At 39.4% G+C, this 24,038-nt stretch overlaps 1 protein-coding gene across 2 annotated transcripts in view; it reads left to right on the plus strand.

The window, feature by feature from the left end:
* The window catches only part of LOC126469936 (arrestin domain-containing protein 2-like), a 242,950-nt gene that overhangs the window by 125,740 nt on the left and 93,172 nt on the right, over positions 1-24,038 (plus strand). For both annotated transcript variants that reach the window (XM_050097337.1, XM_050097338.1), the window contains exon 6: positions 17,575-17,670. In XM_050097337.1, coding sequence (XP_049953294.1) covers positions 17,575-17,670 — 96 coding nt within the window. The remainder of the gene's footprint in view (positions 1-17,574; positions 17,671-24,038) is intronic.

The raw sequence follows: 24,038 nt of genomic DNA on the forward strand, positions 1-24,038 counted from the left end.
GGCTTCAGGTAGTACAGTCAGGTAATATATATTTGTGGTTCAGTGTCATTCAGTTTGGTAGGTGTACTTTTATTACATCTATAGTGTGAAGTTAGAAGTGTGTTTATCAGAATTCATGGAGCTCATGTGACTGTAGCTAATTCCGATCAACATGACACAACTTCCACAAACAAAACAGTTATCTGCATATAAATTTACACTTCCAAGCTGCTGCAACACTGTTCTACTGTGTAGCATAAGATTTTTGGTCTTTGCAAGTGAGACTTAAGATGGCAATGTCAGGATAATTTAGCATCTGCTGTCATTAAATAACATAATATTCTTCAAGACACAAAAATAATCTAAATATACTTTCTTGAGTACAAGTATTTTTGTGACCTGTGCAACTTTCCAAACTTTAGATATAGATATGCAATCATCTGTAGCAGTAGTGTTTGATTGTTATGTATAGAGCTAATATATCACTATACACTGGAAGGAAACTAATTGATATACTACCTGAACTGGAGGACTTGCTTTTATTAAGTGATTTAGACTGCTTTGCTATACGGAGGATATTTACTTCAAACTTACTCATGCTGACACCAGTTCTGGATTTGAATTTAGTATGTTTACTTCATCTTCTTTGGTGAAGGAATTTTGGGAAACCATATTTAGTAACTCCACTTCAATGGCACTGTTGTTGGTAACATTAGTATTTATACAGCAGAGTGAATGTATTGATTGGGTCTTGCTGCTGGTGCACTTTTCATATGACCTGATTCTCTTTGTATTGCGGAAGCTATTAAACGCATCTTGCACTGAAGGCCATGCTAAGTTTAAAGCATCAGTAAAACATCACCATCCTTGGAGATTTTGTATTCTTTTAAATTTGTCATGCATTTTCTTTGCTTCTGCAACAATTTTCAGACCTGTTTTGTCTGCTATGTGGCATCAGTACTGTCTTGTAGTAATCTATTCAATGTGAATGTCTCAGTTGCCACTGATACTGTTTCTTTGAATTTAAGCCACATTTGGTCTACTCTTACATAGTTGGTGGGGAAGGAGTGGACACTGTTCTTTAGGAATCTGTCAAGTGAATTTTTATTTGCTTTAGTAAATATATATATATATTTTGCAGCTACTTTCTGGTAAATTTTCATGTTGCAGTGGCCAGTCTTGCTACAGTGAACTTGTGATTACTAACTCCTATAAGCATCATGATGCTACCTATTTACTGAGGATTATTTGTTGTTAAGAGGTTAAGTATGTTTTTGCAACCATTTACACTCTGAGTGGGCTCTTGAACTGATTGCTTGAAATAATTTTTGCAGAAAGTATTTAGTACAATGCCTGACAATGCTTTTACCCATCACTAGGTTTGAACATGTATTTTTGGCGACATATCAAGGGTAAAATGAAGTCACCATCAACTATAATTGTATGAGTGGGATGTCTATTTGATATGATACTCAACTTTCCTTTGAACTGTTCAGCAGCTTAATCATTGAGCAGGAGGGGCAGGGGGAGGGATGTGAGGGGTGGAGGGGGTTTCTGGCAAGGGGAACCAATTATTAATTTATAAACTCTACCCATACTAACTCTCAGGAAGTATCTGCTTCAATTTCAGTAAAAGATAAACTATTTCTAACAGCACCAAACACACCACCATGAACTGCATTTAATCTAACCATTCTGAACACCAATAGGTCCTCTGTAAAAATTTTGGATGAACTTATCTCTGGCTTCATCAGCTCTTGGTACCTATAACAATCTGAGCTGTTAGTGCTTCCAGCTCTGGTTCTTTCCCAACACAACTGCAACAGTCTACAGTTACACTACTGATTGTAGCTATATTTATCAGCATCCTGTGTTTCTCCTGCACACTTTGACACTGAAGTCATTTATGCACTTTGCTAAGGCCCTCTAACCTAAATACTGCCCAGTTCATTCTGCACAGCCCCTACTACTTGTGTAGATGTCTCCTGTATGTAGTAGACCCCTGACCTATGATGTGGAACCCAAAACCCCACCACTCAATGGCACAAGTTGGAAAATTTGTAACCTACACAGTACAGAACTGTCTGAGCCTCTGATTCAGATCCTCCATTCAGCTCTGTACCATAGGTCCACAATTGATCCTGTCAACAATGCCTATATCTTGCAAGCAATACTGGCAGTTTTTACCACTTTAGCTAGCTGCCAAAAATGAGACAAATCTCTTCTGATACAAAGCAACACACATCATTAGTACTGACATGGGCCATCACCTGCAGTTTACTGCAGCCTGTGCTCTTTATCCACATCTGGAATGACTCCTCCCAGTGTGCACACATAGTGCACACTGGATTTCTTCACCTCTTTGGCAGCCTTATCGCTAAGGGACCATGTTATATACCTAACAATGGAACTCCCAACTACCAGTAATCCCACCCTCTGTGAATGCCCAGGTATTGTGAACTGAGAGGCTTCCTCTTGAGCAGTGCAAGCAACTGCATCTGAATCAGGATCTTTGTCAGCTGCAGATAGCACCTGAAACCTGCTTTTCAGGCAAACTGGGGAGGCCTTTTGCTGGCTGCTACAGTTTGAAACAAACTCCTACTCACCCACAGATGAAGGTTCATCCTCAATACAGGCAGTAACCTTGGTGGTAACAGTAGTGAATTATGAGGGATGTGGTGGATGTACCCTGCATCTCCATGTGTGACCCTCGACAATAATGCCCACTGGCAATAGCCTCAAGCAGCATGACTGAAGCCAGCACTACCTGGAGCTGTGAGCAAACTGTCACCAACTCAGTTCACATCTAAACACAGCAATCTAGTCTCTATCCACACTGAAGATGGCAGATCTATAGACTAGACAGATACTGAAGTGTGGAACTGTGAGTGCAAACACACTGCTGCTGCAGAGATGAGAGCAGCTATCAAACTAATGAGTTTTACACCATAACTGGCTATTCACTCAGAAACAAACAGCTGTTGTGGTAGCAACAGTAGAAATATACACTACACAGTTGTTAAAACACTGAACTATGCTTATTAGATATACACAGACATGCAAGAAATGTAAGAATTTAGACTAAAATGCACACAATATATAAAAATAAGTTTCTTCTAGTTATTAGAAGCTCACTACAACTCACAAACAAAACACTGTGCTTTGATGTGCTGCTGCATAGAGGGGAGTTTCTGCCCAACTAACTCACTACTTTCTGCACCACAGTAAGGCTGGATGGTGGTTAGTGTAAATCATTTCTAATTCTAGTATTATACGTATGAATGTTACTGTAGTTTTCACACTATGATTGATTGTTGCCAACAACCTCCATAAGGGAGTAAATGAACCAAGCAGCTGCTATCAGTCTGCCCAACTATTTAAAGAGATGTCTATAAGAGGTTCTAGAGTGGACAGCTCATACATGTATTATCCTTACTAAATGCTTCTGTTGATAATGACTGTACAAGTGCCACAGTTACTGATATCAGGATTAGTGATAAAAGAATAGAAAATTAACTAAAATCACTCAACAAATTAGATGTGACTGGATCTGATAGGACATCTAAACAATTCTTTATAGACTATAAAACAGAATTTGCTTCTCTTCCTGTAGCTGTTTATCATAGGTTGCTATAGCAATGACTTGAAAAGGTGCTAGTTATTCATACTATCAAGGAAAGTAATCAGATAGATGAGCTTAACTGTTGGTCTACAGACTCATGTGTGCTATAGAAATATGGAATGCATCTTATACTCACATACTATGGCATTTTTGGCGAAGTCTTCTAAGTCTGAATCAACATGGATTCTCGAAAAACTGATCTCATGAAACTCAGCTCTCTCTACTTACCCATGACATCCAGAAAGCAATATATCATGGGGCACAGGTTAATGTTGTGTACACTGACTTACATAAGGCACTTAATACAGTCTTATATTGTCAATAACAAATGAGGTATGAGTTTATTGAATATTGGACATACTTTTTCATTGGATTGCAGACTTCCTTGCGATTAGAGCTCAGGATGTCATTCTTAATGGGGAGAATGTGGCAGACAGAAAGCAGCATTGGGTGTAATCTAAGACATAATAGGACCGTTACTGCTTCCAAGATCCAGCATAAATCAGAATTCAACTGGTAAACCTTCAGAGGCTCTTCTGTGATACTTTCTGAGTATTTGGGTATAAGGGAATAATGGTCTCCCATTCTTTATTGCAGAGTAATTGAATTTTATTTGGTTAGCAATGGATTGGTCATGATGGTCCTGTTCCATAGCCAGCCCACTCACCAGACATGACACACGTGGACTTCTTCTTCTGGGGGCATGTGAAGAGCCTCTAGTTTTTGAGACTCTGATTAATACTCACATGGACCTGAGTACTGGAATTATCGCAGCTGTGGAACAAGTATGTGAAACTACTGGAATTAGTGAGCTTGTAAGACTGTCGATGGTGCATCACTGTAGACTCTGCCATGGGTTTGGTGCTCAAAGTTTGAACAATACCTGTAAGGAAACAGTTCTGCATTTCTTACATATTGTGCTGTACACTGAAAAAAACAGACTGAACACACTGTAATAAAAGTGTACGTGTTTTGTCTGAGGGTTGTTGCATTACTATGTGTCGTGTGTTGCGCATTTTGGTTATTTTGTGTTACAGCCTTTTTCACTGTTGTGAAGGTATTTTCATAGAAATGAGGGTGATTGTGGTGACAAACTGAATAAATCATAATTACAATATTACTTTGTAATGAGCCACCAGAGGCTATGGGTCGTTTATATAAAATAGCGGGAAGGTATACCTGAACAGCCTCTTAAAGTTTGTCAGTAGGCATCTGATTCACCCCATATATAAATAATATTGTGGGTAATATCAGAAGCTACATAAGACTGGTCACAGAGGGTGCTTTTGTGTAGAAATCATAGTCTGAGGAAATTGTAGCAAAACACAGGATGATCTGGAGAGGATCAGACTTGGAGACATGAGTTTACCCTCAAAAGAAACAAATGTTATGTAGTATACATAAATGGCCAGAAGGATCAATTATTATTTCATTACATGGCTGGTGGACCCATTATAAACAGTTTAAATCTTTAAATATCTTGGAGTATGTGTATCAAGTAGTGTAAAATGGAATAATCACATAAAACTAGTTGTAAGTAAAACAAATGCTACACTGGGATTCACAGCAAGAATTGAGAAGAAGTGTAATTGGCTTAGAAAGGAGGCAACTTAAAAATCCCTCATTCAACTCATTACTGAGTTTTCATCACCACCCCAAAGCTCTTGCGATGAATTACTAATAGAGGAGATCTGAAGAAGAACAGCACATTTTATCAAATGTTCATTTACAAAGTGCAAGAGACTCACAGAGATGCCCATCCCACTTTAATGGAAGATGCTACCAGAGAGATCTTATGCATTATGAAGAGACTTACTTGCAAAATTCCAAGAACAAAAAGGGGGAAAGCTACTATAGTACATGGGATAGACTGCCAAATACTGAGGGATGATTTGTTGGGTGTATATACGGATATAGACGTAGAATGGTAATAGGTTTCCTGACTTGAAATAATGTGCCACGGAAATATTGAAACAGCTGATATAGAAAAGATTCAAAGTATGACCTATATCACCTTGTAAAGATTTATTAACAAAATTCTAACAGCTTTCAGGGAGGAACATATCACTTTCACTGGAATGTGACTCTTAAGCTTAGGGTAGAAACTGCATGCACAGAAAGGTACAAACAGTTCTTTCCCTCATACTCTTCCTCTGCTTCAAATGCACATAAACTTTAATACAGTGCTCTACTATCAGTCTTTCCAACTGTTCTGGACATCAGTTTGCTGCACAAACTTCTCTTCAATCAATTACTGTCATATAGTTTTTCTTCATATTTATTTTATTTATTTATTTATTTCATTCGTGTTCTGTAGACCCATTAGCGATAAATCGCTTGGGTGTAGAACATGTCATTTACATAGATTTGAGACATTTGTTTGTAATAATAGGTTGTACAATGAATAATATATTACATAGAAAAAATGTTTACAAGAATTGTTTTTTGTAAAAAGTTACAAATTACATTGAACATATTCTCATACATAAATTCATCCAGTGAGTAAATGGTTTTACTTAGAAGATACTGTTTAAGTTGATCTTTAGAAGTAGGTGGATCAGTAACTGACATTTTTATTGCCTGAGGGAGAGCATTAAATATTTTATGCAAGAGTAGTGTACTTCTTTTTGCACCAAACTTAGATTCTTTTGCACAAGATGTAGATCATTTTTTACCCTAGTGTCATAGTTATGATACATGCTGTTCATTTCAAAAAGGGAATGATTTTTACACAAGAAACACATGAGAGAGAAAATGTACTGAGATACTGCTGTGAGTATTCTCAGTTCTTGGAAGAGTTTCCTGCAGGAATGTTTGTAATTGACACCACACAGAATCCTAATGACTCTTTTCTGGGCTATGAGGATTTTGTTTGCCTTTGGCTGGTTTCCCCAGAATATAATTCCATAGGCCCTCAGGGCATGAAAATAACCAAAATAGGCAGCTTTCAAAGTATTTAAGTCACTGAAGGAAGCAATCGCATGAATAGCGTAAATTGCTGAGCTTAGTTTTTTTTATATAGGTAAGGAATGTGTAAGGACTAATTTAGGTTGCTATTAACAAGTAGACCCAGGAACTCCGTTGACTCCACTCTTGCTAAATTCCCATCATTGTATTTAACATTAATCTCCCCTTCGATATTTTGACTTGTATGGAATTGAATCAATTGAGTTTTTTCAAAATTTAGTGATAATCCATTAGAGGTAAACCAGTTAAAGGTCTCTTGAAAAATTTCATTTACAGTGATTTCAAGATCAGTATTTGTTGAATTGTCTACCAGAATCGTCGTGTCATCAGCAAACAAAGTAAATTTTATCTTAGCCCTTGTACACATTGGAAGGTCATTTATGAAAATAAGGAAAAGTAGAGGACCCAGAATAGAGCCCTGTGGGACTCCACAGTTTATTGTGCTCCAAGAAGAGGACACTGGTTCCCCATTAGTGTCGTTTACCATGACTTTCTGTTTCCGGTCCTTCAAATAGGAGGCAAGCCACATCCCTGCTTCTCCAGTTAACCCATAAAATTCTGCCTTTCTCAGAGAAACCTCATGGTTCACGCAATCAAATGCCTTAGAAAGATCACAAAAAATTCCAGTTCAGTCTCTGATTATATCAATCCGGTACCCTGTGATTCTTCTGCTATATTTTGTTCAACAGCATGGTATTAAATCTTCAGGAATGTTAGCTTAATATTTACATGACTTCACTGATAATTATCAGGGATTTACATATATTTATGATAAGTGTATTATTTACTCTTTAAATTGTTAACATGAATTTTACACTTTGATTCTAGATCATTTGCATAAGGAGACATTAATAATATGTGCTACATTTTGTTGACAAACGTTTTTGGACAATGATTTCTTGGAAAACTTACTATAAGAAAACAGGGGTGAATGTATACATAGTAATCCAAGTCTTCAGATCAGCACAGTCAGAGGTACTTTTAAAAGCAAAATATTCCAAATTAGGCTTCTTGATTATTATATATAATTTTTGAGTCAATTTAGCTTACCATATAGCTGGAAATCTAAAATTTAAGATGAAGTTTTTTATTTATGACATGATGTTACTTTCCGGCACAGGTATTTTAAATTGCGTAACATGACTCTTTGTGAGACTAAGGCTTAAAGTATTTGCTGTAAATGAGTTAGAGGTGCATTCAGCTACAATGTGACTGTGTTTAGGGTGGTTGAGTTTGGGCCCTTCGCATTACTATGCTCATCTCATCAAAATATTAGAAAGTAACCATAAGTTGTGCTGCATGTAATGTGGCATAGCAATTAGTACTTCTGGCACCATCAATTATTTGTTACACTCCTGGAAATTGAAATAAGAACACCGTGAATTCATTGTCCCAGGAAGGGGAAACTTTATTGACACATTCCTGGGGTCAGATACATCACATGATCACACTGACAGAACCACAGGCACATAAACACAGGCAACAGAGCATGCACAATGTCGGCACTAGTACAGTATATATCCACCTTTCGCAGCAATGCAGGCTGCTATTCTCCCATGGAGACGATCGTAGAGATGCTGGATGTAGTCCTGTGGAACGGCTTGCCATGCCATTTCCACCTGGCACCTCAGTTGGACCAGCGTTCGTGCTGGACGTGCAGACCGCGTGAGACGACGCTTCATCCAGTCCCAAACATGCTCAATGGGGGACAGATCCGAAGATCTTGCTGGCCAGGGTAGTTGACTTACACCTTCTAGAGCACGTTGGGTGGCACGGGATACATGCGGACGTGCATTGTCCTGTTGGAACAGCAAGTTCCCTTGCCGGTCTAGGAATGGTAGAACGATGGGTTCGATGACGGTTTGGATGTACCGTGCACTATTCAGTGTCCCCTCGACGATCACCAGTGGTGTACGGCCAGTGTAGGAGATCGCTCCCCACACCATGATGCCGGGTGTTGGCCCTGTGTGCCTCGGTCGTATGCAGTCCTGATTGTGGCGCTCACCTGCACGGCGCCAAACACGCATACGACCATCATTGGCACCAAGGCAGAAGCGACTCTCATCGCTGAAGACGACACGTCTCCATTCGTCCCTCCATTCACGCCTGTCGCGACACCACTGGAGGCGGGCTGCACGATGTAGGGGCGTGAGCGGAAGACGGCCTAACGGTGTGCGGGACCGTAGCCCAGCTTCATGGAGACGGTTGCTAATGGTCCTCGCTGATACCCCAGGAGCAACAGTGTCCCTAATTTGCTGGGAAGTGGCGGTGCGGTTCCCTACGGCACTGCATAGGATCCTACGGTCTTGGCGTGCATCCGTGCGTCGCTGCGGTCCGGTCCCAGGTCGACGGGCACGTGTACCTTCCGCCGACCACTGGCGACAACATCGATGTACTGTGGAGACCTCACGCCCCACGTGTTGAGCAATTCGGCGGTACGTCCACCCGGCCTCCCGCATGCCCACTATACGCCCTCGCTCAAAGTGCGTCAACTGCACATACGGTTCATGTCCACGCTGTCGCGGCATGCTACCAGTGTTAAAGACTGCGATGGAGCTCCGTATGCCACGGCAAACTGGCAGACACTGACGGCGGCGGTGCACAAATGCTGCGCAGCTAGCGCCATTCGACGGCCACCACCGCGGTTCCTGGTGTGTCCGCTGTGCCGTGCGTGTGATCATTGCTTGTACAGCCCTCTCGCAGTGTCTGGAGCAAGTATGGTGGGTCTGACACACCGGTGTCAATGTGTTCTTTTTTCCATTTCCAGGAGTGTATTTTGTATTTATCATTTCTGGGAGGTTAACAAAATTTCTAATGCTTTTAATGTTTACGTATTCTTGAATATTTGATGTTTCTGTAAATAACACCACTCTCTGTCCAGGAGTACATTTTTCTTCCATCTGTACACTGGTGTTCATAACAGATCTGTATTCAGTGCTAAGAGTTGTAGATAACCCTGCTTTTGGATTTTGGCAGTCTGAATCATTATATGCTCTTTGTGTCTCTGGAAAGATATTATTTCTAGGGCATTTATTGTTTCTTTGTTCAACATCTTGTTTCCTAAGCAGTGCATTCAGTGTCACTTTTCTCATTGTTATTGATAATCTGATAATCTTCTGTTGTGAGAAGTAATTCCAGGTTCTCTCCTCAGCTACTGTTTGTAATCTACCACTCCCTCACATAATTTGTTGAATGTCTCAGTCTTTATAGTTAACTTTTTTAATAAGCTCCGAGAGGAGTAAGATTTACAATGAGCCCTTTACTTATCTTCTTTTCTCATAGTTGGTTCCAGTTCTTCACATCTGGGGGCTGATTCTTGAAGCTGAAATTTTGACATTACAGGTTCTCATGGTTCCAATTGCTGTAATAAACTTGAAGTGAGGAAATGAGCCAGTAAAGGTTTTTTTTTTTTTTTTTTCCTAATATATTTTTAGTGTCGATTACTTCTGTAGAGACAAGAATTCCCATTTTCTCTGTCTTTGCTGTAGATTTTGGATGTGGTAATTACTGTCCATCACACAGCGTAAAGAAAGCACAGGTAATAGAAACAACTACATATCTACATATATATACAACTATTCACCTGAGGGTACTTCACAACAATGTTATCTACTTTGTTGCAATTCCACTTGCACTCAGTCCATAGAGAGGGAAAATTAATGTTTGTATGCATCTGTACATGTCCTAAAATTTCTCATTTTATTCTCATGATGCCTGCAAGAGATATACAATGATGGCCGCAAAATGGTCACACAATCTTCTTCAAAATAATGTTCTCTAAATTTATGCAACTGTGTTTCATGAGAACTATATCCCATTTACCTTCCTCAAGCATTTCTGTTACACTTTCATACGAACCAACTTGCTATGATCCTAGGTTTTGAAGGTATGTGGAACCAGATGTCTATACACAGGTCATGCAATTCCCATAAATTACAGAGAGGACATTTGTTGGCACAAAACTGACACTTGGTAGTGTCCCAGATGTTCTACATCAGGTTCAGATCTAGTACATTTGGTGGCCAAGACAATTCTTGAACACTACCATGCTCCTCAAACCATTGTAATATGATTCTGGGCTTGTAACATAGACAGTCATCCTGCTGGAAGATGCCATCATCATTGGGGGGGGGGGGGGGGGGGGGGGGGGCGAGATCAAGCAATAAGCCACCAGGATATCTGCAGTAGTATTCACATAGCCTCCAGCTGTCATTGTGCTGTTAATTATTACCGCAAGTTCCATGGAAGCCCAGGTGAATGGGTGAATGTTGCCCACAGTCAGCCATCAGGCTTCATTTTTGAAGCACCAGGAGACCAGCAAGTCACACATTTAGCTTTTTTCATTTGTTTCATAGTTTAATTCTTAAATTAGTGGGATGGATGGGGTGTGAGCATGTTGTATGCAGATGATGGGGAGCTGGATGCAGTTCATGAGCAGCTGAAGACACTTATGGTCACAGTCAGCCATCTGCAGGCTGCTGCCTTGGGGCGTAGTGGTGGAAGAGCATATGGTGAACCACATGGGCACCTCAGCTGTTTTGCCCATGGGCTCTGCTCCTTAGGCACCTTGCAGTGTATACATAATGGGGAATCTGCACTCACCGTGCACAGAATTGTAGGTTGTAACACATTGCTTGAGATGGAAAATCAATGTGGTGGCTGTCTATCTGGCCTTGCCCATTCATCCTGTGAGTGGACAGGTGGCTGCCCCTTCAGCAGGTTCCAAGCAGGCACACAAGGGGAGGTATTTACTAGTTATCAAGAGTACCAACATTAGGGACTTTATACAGCTCCTTAGGGAAATAGTATCCAGGTATGGAAAGAAAGCCAATATGCATCTACATCTACATGTACATCTACATCTACATCTACATCTACATCTGCATAGATACACTACAAGCTATGATACAGTGCATGATGGAGAGTACCCTGTACCACTACTAGTCATTTCCTTTCCTGTTGTACTCGCAAATAGAGTGAGGGAAAAATGACTATCTATACATCTCCATACGAGCCTTAATTTCTTGTATCTTATCTCCATGGTCCTCATGTACAAAGTACATTGGTGGCAGTAGAATCATTTATCAGTCAGCTTCAGATGATGGCTTTCTAAATTTTTTCAATAGTGTTGCATGAAAAGAGAGTTGCCTCCCCTCCATAGATTACCATTTGAGTTCCTGAAGCACCTCCATAACACATGTTGTTCAAACCTACCAGTGACATATCTAGCAGCCCATCTCTGAATTGCTTCAATGTCCTCCTTCAATTCAACCTGATATGGATCCCAAACACTCAAGCAGTATTCAGAAATATGTCTTTACAGATGAACCCCACATTCCCGAAATTCTTCCAATAAATCAAAGTCGATCATTTGCCTTCCCTACCACAGTCCTCACATGCTCATTCCATTTCATATCACTTTGTAATGTTATGCCCAGATATTTAAGTGAAGTGACTGTGTCAAGCAGTACACAACTAATGCTGTATCTGAACATTACTGGTTTGGTTTTCCTACTCACCCACATTAACTTACATTTTCCCATGTTGGGAGCTAGCTGCCATTCATCACACCAAATAGAAATTTTGTCTAAGTCATATTGTATCTTCCTACAGTCACTCAACTTCAACACATCACCGTACACCACAGCATCATCAACAAACAACTGCAGACTGCTGCCCACACTGTCTCCCAAATCAGTTTTGTATATAGAGACCAACAGCAGTACTGTCACACTTCCCTATGGCAATCCTGACAATATCCTAGTCTCTGATGAATGCTCGATGTTGAGGACAATATACTGGGTTCTGTTACTTAAGAAGTCTTCAAGCCACTCTAGTATCTGTGACGTTATTTCATAAGCTCATTCCTTTCTTAACAGCCTTCAGTGGGGTACCATGTCAAATACTTTCAGAAATCTATAAATATTGAATTTGTCTGTCTGCCATTCATCCATAATTTGCAGTGAGAAAAGGGCAAGTTGAGTTATGCATGAGTGATGCTTTCTAAAACCATGTTTCATCAAAGACATAAGCTTCTCAGTCTCAAGAAAGTTTATTATATTCAATCTGAGAATATTTTTGAGGATTTGCTGCAAACTGAAGTTAAGGATATTGGCCTGCAACTTTGTGGATCTATTCTTTTGCCCTTCTTATATACAGGAGTCACCAGTGCTTTTTTTCCAGTCCCTTGGGACTTTGTGCTGGGCGAAAGATTCATGATAAATGGAAGCTAGGTAAGAGGCCAATGCCATAGAGTACTCTTTGTAAAACCAACTTTTCATCCATATGGGAGTCTGTCCAATGGTCAAATGATGGTATCTTTGTATGATTCTCCTATGCGAATGATTTCTTGAATGTGAAATTCAAAACTTCAGCATTCGATTTACTATCTTCAACTGCCACACCAGACTGGTCAACATGGGACTGAATGAAAGCAACATGTTTATTTATTTTATGTGGGACCAGAATTTTCTTGGGTTATCTGTTAGATCTTTTATTAATGTATGACAGTGCTAGTTGTTGTATGCTTCATGCTTAGATATTTTCACAGGTGCACAAATCTGTACTAACCATTGCTTGTTGTCATTTGTGCATTCTATTTTGAACAGAGAGTGCAACAGCCTCTGCTTCCCCAGCATCTTCTGAATTTTGATATTTAACTATGGCATGTCTTTTCCATCCTTTGTCCACTTACTTGGCAGATAACCCTCCCGATCACAATTTACAGTGTGCTTCAACTTTGACCGTCCATCTTATTAGAATTAAGTGATATCAGTTCACTCTCTGAGTGAGATGCTAACAACTGCTTATCTGCTCTACCTGGGCCAAAACACTCTCCTAGTCTTCTTGACTGATTTATTAACTTTTGTAACTATACTTGCTATAATGACATCATGATCTCTAATCCTCATTTCTATACTGAAATTGTCAATAAGATCTGGCCTGTTTGTAGCCACAAGGTCTAAGATATTTCCATTGAATGTGGGCTGCCAAGGTAGATGCTCATGACAGGTTTCAGAAAATGTGTTCAAAAGTTTTTTGTATGGCTGTCTGTCTCTACCCCCATGCAATGAATGCATAGACATCCCAATCTATACTTGGTATGTTAAAGTTGCCTCCAACTAGTATTGCATGATCTGGGTATTTACACACTGCTGACTGTAGACTTTCTCTTAATGACTCTAGAACTGTCATAGCGAAATTGGGTGGCCAGTAAAAAACATCCAGCAATTAACTTTGTTTCACCTACACCTGTTATATGTGACCACATACCTTCACTGTTGCACTGGACTACAATCTAAATAGAGACAGTATTTTTGTCAACTGCAATGAACACTCCCCCTTCTACAGGCTCTTTCTGATACACATTCCATGACTCAATATGTCTGATGGGGGATCTCATCAGTAATGTGGAGGTGGCTCTGCCTGAGGCTATCAAGCATGGAGGGTGTAGTTGTCCACAAGTTGTGCCTCACATCAGCATCAGTGTTCTGTCACTAAGGCTCTGAGGCCATCCTCACAAGGGAATGGTCCAACATGTCAAAACATGCCCTGAATTTATTTATACAGGAAGAATACCCCTGAAGAAAGACACTATCAATATTTTAGCTCCTAAGATGCACTGGAAGTAGTTTTCAAAAAATGTTGAAAATTGCAAATTTGTAGCTCTCCAGGTGGCTGGAGCAATGTACACCCTTACTGGAGCTGTAGCATGCTGCAAATGCACAATGTGGCAGTTGCATGTCATTGGTTGATGGAAAATCGATACTTGTGTCCTGGTTGGACCTACCAGTAATGAATCTAGCAGCATGTCTCTGAATTGCTTTTATGCCTTCTTTTAATCTTAAATCCAACCTGATGTGGATCCCAAACATTTGAGCAGTACACAAGAATGGGTCACATCAGTGTTGTCTATGCTGTCTCCTTTATAAATGAGCTACAGTTTCCCAAAATTCTCTCCATAAAATGAAGTCAAGCATTTACCTTTACAACTGCCAACTTGATGTACTCACTCCATCTCATATCACTTTGCAACATCATGCCTAATAATTTAACTAATGTGTCTGTGTCAAGCAGCACTTTATTATTGTTTAGATGCTTCAAATCCATACATCACTCTGGATATTTGTGCCATGTGGCACTATGTGGTGCTGCACTCTCTTGTCATCACTGATCATGCACTTGGCAGGAAAACACGGTACAAAACACTGTTGAAAGCAGTTATTCATGTAGCGAAAATGACTAATTTCAAAAATTTTAAAAAAAAAGAAACTTTCAGTGCAAGTTAGCAGCTAAAATTTTGACAGTGCATTTCTTTTGTTGTATTCTTGCTGCATAAAAATTTCATGGTGGGTTTCAACATGTTGGACTGGACCAGTCCCTTGTTACTTCATATGGGTGGCTGGTGGAAGTGGTGAAGAGGCTAGCTTCATGCACAGAGTGCAAGCAAAACTTATAATTTACAACATTATTCCTAGAATTGATTGGGCCCTTTCTTTTGGAACCAAGTGGATGGTCTAAGGCTCCATCGATTCCGTGATGGTCTTGGCTGCAGATTTCTTGACTTTTGTACAGGATGAAGAGTTGTAGGATCCCCCTTAGTAGGTCAGGGGTGCACTACACAAAGGAAGTAACTACTTGGTTAGCAGAGTACTTGTGGAGTGCACGTGGATGTTTTTTAGGCTGCATGGTAATTTGAGGGCCTCTGATGAACATTCACTAATTGATACATTGAGGGTGAAATTTGATTGTGCACAAAGAAGAGATACCTTGACAGTCATAATTTTAACAGTAAATGGTTGAACTATTCGTAATCAAGTTCCTGAACTTACTACCCTCCAGGAAAGTAGTCACATTATTCTCAGAACTGTGAGGTGCCTGAAACCCAAAGTAGAGAGAACTGTAATATTTATTAAGACATGGAACATTTATCAAACTGACAAATTAGATGATATAGGAGGGGAAATGTTCATTGCTGTCAACAAAAATATGGTTTCTATTGAGGTCAAATTTTAGTCTGACTGTGAAGTTATCTGTACATGAGTAGATGACGTAGGTAAACTGAAGTTAATTATTGGATGTTTTTACCAGGCATCTGTTCTGCTGTAACATTTTTAGAATCATTCACTCCTTTTCTGTTCCAAATTCTATGAACTTGAATCTATACACTTTAATCATATCAATAAATCCTGCTGATTCACAGGATTCATTTATGACATTTATGTTGGAATCAACAACTGATATAATATTTTTTTGTAACTATGGATAATCTGTTTGTCAGAAGGGCCATCCACTATTTCTCTTATTCCATTTCTGGAGGAAGCAGATAGTTTCATCCTTATTTTTGATTGGATATTTAGATGGTTTATAGCTTGTACTTTCCACTTATCATTTTAAAGATGTTACACAAAACAGTTTTGATGAACTCTGTTGGCAAAGCCTCTTGTAAATATATTTGAAGTTTTTTACAAGACAGACTAGAATGAAAAATGTTTGCTACTTTAAGTTGTTCAGCATTCAAAATATTTTCAATTGCAATGTATCGCCGGCCGCGGTGGTCTAGCAGTTCTAGGCGCTCAGTCCGGAACCGCGCGACTGCTCCGGTCGCAGGTTCAAATCCTGCCTCGGGCATGGATGTGTGTGATGTCCTTAGGTTAGTTAGGTTTAAGTAGTTCTAAGTTCTAGGGGACTGATGACCACAGATGTTAAGTCCCATAGTGCTCAGGGCCATTTTTGCAATGTATCACAGTTTATCCATAATCCTAATGACTGAAATGCCATTACATTCTTCCCTACTTGAATTCAATGTGGTTTCAAAAATGTCTCAAATGAACACTGCAATGGGACATATTCCTCTAACATTACTTTTCCTCAACAGTAGTTGTTGATATCAGTATTATTTTTTGAATTTTGGATGGGTCAATATTATCTCAGCTGCTTTTCTGAAAATTTTCATATAATTTTCTGCACAATATATTATATTTCAAGCTAAACTTTATGAAAAGGAATTACTTTATTTTTGATTTTGCAATTGATGAGTGCTAGCTCTGAATGTAGAGTTAAGTTATTTTTTTTAGAATTATTTGAAATTATAAATTAGTTGGCACGCTTAAAATTTCTGTTATTAACTATGCAATCTAGTACTGTTCACTATGTTTACTTGGATTCATTTATGAAATAATAACTGAAATTGATAGAAATTCATTTGTCAAGAAAAACTGTAAACCCTTTGGAATATGGTTATTACTGCAGAGTGAAGTAATAGTGAGCATGCAACAGATGTGATAGGACGTATTTTTGTATTTTGGGCAAACAATGTAATTTTGACTTTGTTACAGCGAAAATTCTGAAGACTCTATGATATACTAATATGTGACAAAATATATTAACATAACAACAAAAATTCTGCAACAAAAACCTTCAAATTTATTTAGATCAATTCAACCATGAGTACCTAAAATGTAAGAATTTCAGCTTCAAGAACCAGACCCCTAGGCAAGAAGAGCTGGACCCAACTCTACAAGAAAAGCTAAGTAAATTAGAAAGGTTATTGTAATCTTCACTCCTCTCAAATTTTTCAGAAAAGGCTTTGCTTATTGTGGACAGCAACTGGAGTTAGTAAGGAGGGGGGAGAGTACAACACTTCTTTGATTCTATATGCAAGGTCCTAACCCCCAATCCTTGTCTCTGTGAGTGTGTGCTCCATGAACTGAATTGGTTAACATAATTTTTTGATGTGCTTACTATATTCATTCAGAGTTAATTGAAAATACTTCATAAAATATATATGGACTATTCTATGAGACATTTCTTTTACTCTATCTTCCAGAAGTTCACATAATATGTTGAAACTATGTTAAAATTAATTTTGATTGCTTTGAATTTATTAGTTATTAATTCAAAAACAAGTACAATAATTTTGGAAAAATTTGCTATTGGACTGAAGAGCATGAAGGGGTACTGTCTATAAATTCTGTACCCAAACAGCAATAAACTTCTCTTTTCAGGTTACTGTTGACATTCCATATGCCTCTCCACCACAAGGAATGAAATATTTTACTGTAATAGGACCTCACATTGACTGCATGGATGAGCAATACCTGGTAAGGACTTTTTGAATATGTTTCATCAACAATTAACAATCATAAATGCTGATTGTTGATTACATTGGTACTTTGCCAGAAATATCCAGTAACAAGTTCCATTAAGTTTTGGGTGCGCAGCTGCAAGAAATCTCCTTCTTCTTCTAATATTTCGGCTGTAAAACGTTCAGCCATCTTCACAGTGAGCCTCAAGACTGCCGCTCCAGTGCTTGCTTCGTCCCTTTGTACTGTTGTACCGCGCGACTGCGCATGTGGCCACAGATGCAAATGCGCCAGAGCCGTTGGTCGGCGGCAGAGACATGCATAATGCGCGAGTTGTATCTAAGACTTCGCAGTTGATCTTTGTTGGCGTATCGATACATCATTGTGAGCTGGACTGTGACGACGTCTTTGCGAGTTTATTACAGCAAGTGCCGGATTCCAGGATTTATCAAGATTGAAACCACTATCTCTATTAATTAAGTTCATCGTCAAGCGAATTTCAATTGACTCCTTTACTATCGAGTCCCAAAATGACGATGTAGTTGCCAAAATTTCGATGTTGTCATACAACATACTGTGACGATTATCAATACAGTGCTCTGCCACAGCCGACTTGTTAGGTTGTAAAAGTCGTGTGTACCTCTGGTGTTCTGTACATCTTTATTGGACAGTACGAGTTGTTTGTACAATGTAAGAAAGGCCACATTCACAGTGAATTTTGTAAACTCCAGATTTTCGGAGCAGCAAATCATCTTTGACGGAGCCCACGAGTGCAGCTGTCTTAGGTGGAGGACGAAAAATCACTTTTATTTTGTGTCTGCCGAGAATGCGTCCTATTTTTGATGAGAGGCTACCCACATATGGCAGGAAGGCCATCTATTTAAAGGTTTCTTCATCTTCTTCTGCTTTCTTTGTGGCCTCTTTCGGTTTCATTTTCAGTGCCCTCTGTATTCGTTGTGGGGAGTACCCATTGTCTTCAAACACTCTTTGTAAGTGGGAAAGTTCATCTTGCAGACTGCTTTCATCAGAAATAATATGCGCTCTGTGAGTCAAAGTTCAAAGAACACTCATTGTCTGGGCAGTATGGTGGCAGCTATTTGCACGTAAATACAGATCGGTGTGTGTCAGCTTCCTATACACTTCATGTCCCAAAGTGCCATCCTCTCTGCGGCGAACCAGAACATCCAAGAATGGAAGGCATCCCTCCTTTTCAATTTTCGTTGTGAACTTTATTTGATCATGGAGGGAGTTCAGATGTCTTAAAAAGTCTTGCAAGTTGTCTTCACCATGGGGCCAAACTACAAAGGTGTCATCAACATACCTCCAGAATACCGTGGGTTTCAAGTCAGCAGATTCAACCGCCTTCTCCTCGAAGTCCTCCATAAATAAATTGGCCACCAGAGGGGATAAGGGACTACCCATGGCGACTCCGTCTGTCTGTTCAAAAAATTCATTGTTAAATAAGAAATATGTGGAGGTCAGAACATGTTTAAATAAAGCTGAAATCTCTTTGTCAAAACTTCTTTCAATAAGTTGTAGAGATTCTGGAAGGGGAACCTTTGTAAATAAAGCCACCACATCAAAACTAACTAATATATCAGACGGGTTCATTTTCAATGATTTTAGTTTACTAATGAAGTCTGCCGAGTTTCTTATGTGGTGAGTACATTTTCCCACAAGAGGCCTCAACAATGATGCCAGATGTTTGACAGCATCATAGGTCGGAGAGCCTATGTTACTCACTATGGGGCGTAGAGGAACATCTTTCTTGTGGACCTTTGGTACACCATAAAGTCTAGGAGGCACCGGACCACTTGGTTTCAATCTCCGAACAACTTCTGGTGGTATGGGAGAATCATTCAGAATCTTTCAGAGAATCATTCGTCTCGGGATGAATACCATGATAAAATGTACAATTTATTGAGTGATAGCATGTACCGGAAGATCAGCAGGGATCCCACTAATCGAGTGGCAAAGAAAACTTTTTCGCTTCTGAATGATTCTCCCTTTCCACCAGAAGTTGTTCGGAGATTGAAACCAAGTGGTCCGGTGCCTCCTACACTTTATGGTGTACCAAAGGTCCACAAGAAAGATGTTCCTCTACGCCCCATAGTGAGTAACATAGGCTCTCCGACCTATGATGCTGTCAAACATCTGGCATCATTGTTGAGGCCTCTTGTGGGAAAATGTACTCACCACATAAGAAACTCGGCAGACTTCATTAGTAAACTGAAATCATTGAAAATGAACCCGTCTGATATATTAGTTAGTTTTGATGTGGTGGCTTTATTTACAAAGGTTCCCCTTCCAGAATCTCTACAACTTATTGAAAGAAGTTTTGACAAAGAGATTTCAGCTTTATTTAAACATGTTCTGACCTCCACATATTTCTTATTTAACAATGAATTTTTTGAACAGACAGACGGAGTCGCCATGGGTAGTCCCTTATCCCCTCTGGTGGCCAATTTATTTATGGAGGACTTCAAGGAGAAGGCGGTTGAATCTGCTGACTTGAAACCCACGGTATTCTGGAGGTATGTTGATGACACCTTTGTAGTTTGGCCCCATGGTGAAGACAACTTGCAAGACTTTTTAAGACATCTGAACTCCCTCCATGATCAAATAAAGTTCACAACGAAAATTGAAAAGGAGGGATGCCTTCCATTCTTGGATGTTCTGGTTCGCCGCAGAGAGGATGGCACTTTGGGACATGAAGTGTATAGGAAGCTGACACACACCGATCTGTATTTACGTGCAAATAGCTGCCACCATACTGCCCAGACAATGAGTGTTCTTTGAACTTTGGCTCACAGAGCGCATATTATTTCTGATGAAAGCAGTCTGCAAGATGAACTTTCCCACTTACAAAGAGTGTTTGAAGACAATGGGTACTCCCCACAACGAATACAGAGGGCACTGAAAATGAAACTGAAAGAGGCCACAAAGAAAGCAGAAGAAGATGAAGAAACCTTTAAATAGATGGCCTTCCTGCCATATGTGGGTAGCCTCTCATCAAAAATAGGACGCATTCTCGGCAGACACAAAATAAAAGTGATTTTTCGTCCTCCACCTAAGACAGCTGCACTCGTGGGCTCCGTCAAAGATGATTTGCTGCTCCGAAAATCTGGAGTTTACAAAATTCGCTGTGAATGTGGCCTTTCTTACATTGTACAAACAACTCGTACTGTCCAATAAAGATGTAAAGAACACCAGAGGTACACACGACTTTTACAACCTAACAAGTCGGCTGTGGCAGAGCACTGTATTGATAATCGTCACAGTATGTTGTATGACAACGTCAAAATTTTGGCAACTACATCGTCATTTTGGGACTCGATAGTAAAGGAGGCAATTGAAATTCGCTTGACGACGAACTTAATTAATAGAGATAGTGGTTTCAATCTTGATAAATCCTGGAATCCGGCACTTGCTGTAATAAACTCGCAAAGACGTCGTCACAGTCCAGCTCACAATGATATATCGATATGCCAACAAAGATCAACTGCAGAGTCATAGATACAACTCGCGCATTATGCACGTATCTGCCGCCGACCAACGGCTCTGGCGCATTTGCATCTGTGGCCGCATGCGCAGTCGCGCGGTACAACAGTATAAAGGGACGAAGCAAGCACTGGAGCGGCAGTCTTGAGGCTCACTCTGAAGATGGCTGAACGTTTTACAGCCAAAATATTAGAAGAAGAAGGAGATTTCTTGCAGCTGCACATCTGAAACTTAATGGAACAGTCTTTGCGCCGCCAAAACCTGAAGATTCATATCCAGTAACAATTTTACCATTTATATACTTAGTCCTAATTATATACAGTTTTTAAAACAATTGCAACCACTGAGTTGTTTTACATTCTTATATTATTTGTGAAATCTGAAAATCAGTTCTGAACTTCCAAAATTTTTCATCAACTGAATTTATGTATTTTAGTTTTTTAATTGACTTTTTGCCATATATTGCATCTGCAGCACACTGATATGAATTTAGTCCATTGGGTATGTGACTTGAACCTGCTGATGTAGTCAGTAGATTAAATTTGATTAGATACACTTCTTTTTCTATAGATTCATAATGAAAAGAGTCTCAAGGAAGTAGGACGTGCCGTAACACTAGAATACATAATACGATTTACAGAATAAAGGATATGCTTATGTCCTTTCCACTGATCCTAAGTGAAATACTTGCCATAGGTGTGGAATAAGTAACAGAACCTTAAACATATATTCATTTAAGTGCCAATACCAAACTTTTTGTGTTGTGGTATGTCACATCATATTTGCACAAACATGGATGGATCAGAGCACTGACAATATTACTTTTGCTCCTGTATTATTTTTTTCTTACATTTAAATTGCTGGGACATACTGCTCCATAGCATAGGCCAAAATCTTTATCAGGTTGAAAGGGAACAGTCTGCAATGCTAACAAATATAATGTTCAGAGAAAATTATGATTCTTGTTATGGCGCATATGTAATGCATATCGGGTTTTGATGAGTGAGTTATGTCCATAATTTTTATCATGTTGTGGGTGAAAGTTGTGGCAGTATTGGCCAGTAGGATAAAACAGTGGGATCAGCTGACTGATTCTGAGTTACCAAAACAACAACTATACATTTATTTTTATCATAAGGAATGTAAGAAAAGATAACGAACAGTTTTCAGACACAGATTTTAACTTGATGTCATATAAGCACCATTTCCTGTAGATCAAATGCTTCCTGACCACAAATACTTAATGGTGCCAAAGGAATTTAAGACCATGAGAATAATAATTAAAATACTGTATTTACAATCAGTGCCATAGTAGAGAACAATGAAATAAGGTAAATAATGGTACAGCAAGGTTAAAAGCTTCAAATATTCTTATTGAATCTTGTAAAGCAAATGTTTAACACACATAATTGTGAAGATGAAGAAGAGTAGCTTCATCTAAATCTGTATCTACATATTTACTCTGCAAGCCACTGTATGGCACAAGGTGGAGGGTACCTTGTATCTCTACTAGTCATTTCCTTTCCTGTTCTGCTTGCAAATAGAGTATGGGGAAAACAACTGACTAAAAGCCTCTGTACAAGCCCTAATTTCTCTTATCTTATGTTTGTGGTCCTTAGGCAAAATTTACATTGGTGGCAGTAGAATCAGTCTCCAGTCAATTTCAAATGATGATTCTTTAAATTTTCTTAACAATGTTCCTCAAAAAAGAACATCGCCTTCAGTCCAGGGTTTCCCATTTGAGTTTCAAAAGCATCTCCTCATAACTTGAATATTAAACAGACCTGCTGGTAGCAAATCTACCAGCCCAGCTCTGAACTGCTTCAATGTTATCCTTTAATCTGACTTGGTGGGGATCCCTAACACTCCAGCAGTAAAGAATGGCTCACACAGGTATTCTATATGCAGTCTCCTTTATAGACAACCCACATTTTTCTAAAATTCTTCCAATAAACTGAAGCTGACAATTTGCCTTCCATACTACAGTCCTTACATGCTCATTCCATTTCACATTGATCATACAATGAAGGTTTTCACAACTGGATGTTTCAGCTGCCAAGAATTCTTCCGGGTTGTATGGCTGTGGTCCATGGAACTCTTTTATCCCTGATGTTTCATTCAAAGCTACATTGGACCTATTCAGAGGTGCTCCTGGTTGTGCTGAGTCTTGCTGACTCAGCACAACCAGGAGCACCTCCGAAGATGTCCAACATAGCTTTGAATGAAAAGTCAGGGATAGAAGAGTTCCGTGGACAACAGCCATACATCCCAGAATAATTCTTGGCAGCATTTCATATTGCTTTGCAACATCACTCCAATATATTTAATTGATATGACAGTGTGAACTAGTGCATTATCAATGCTGTCTTTGAACATTATAGAATGGTTTCTCCTACTCATCTACATGAACTTACATTTTTCTACATTTAGAGTTAGCTGCCATTTATCACACCAACTAGAAATTTGGTCTAAATCATCATGTATCCTCCCAGAGTCACTCAATGATAACATTTTCCCATACACCATAGCATCATCAGCAAACAGCTGCAGATTGCTTCCCACACTATCCATCAGATCATTTACATACATAAAGAACAATAAAAGACCTATTACACTTTCCCTGGTGCACTCCTGGCAATACCCTTGCCTCTGATTAACACTCACTGTCAAGGATAAGGTACTGGCGTCTATGACTTAAGAAGTCTTTGAGCCACTCACCTGTCTGGGAACATACACTGTATGCTTATACCTTAATTAAAAACCTGCTATGGGCACCATGTCAGATACATTTTGGACATCTAGGAATATGGTATCTACCAGTTTCCCTTAATCTGTGGTTTGCAGGAGATCATGTGAGAAAAGGGCAAAGTGATTTTTACACAATC

Source organism: Schistocerca serialis, chromosome 3 (genome assembly GCF_023864345.2).
Source record: "Schistocerca serialis cubense isolate TAMUIC-IGC-003099 chromosome 3, iqSchSeri2.2, whole genome shotgun sequence".
Classification (NCBI taxonomy): domain Eukaryota; kingdom Metazoa; phylum Arthropoda; class Insecta; order Orthoptera; family Acrididae; genus Schistocerca; species Schistocerca serialis.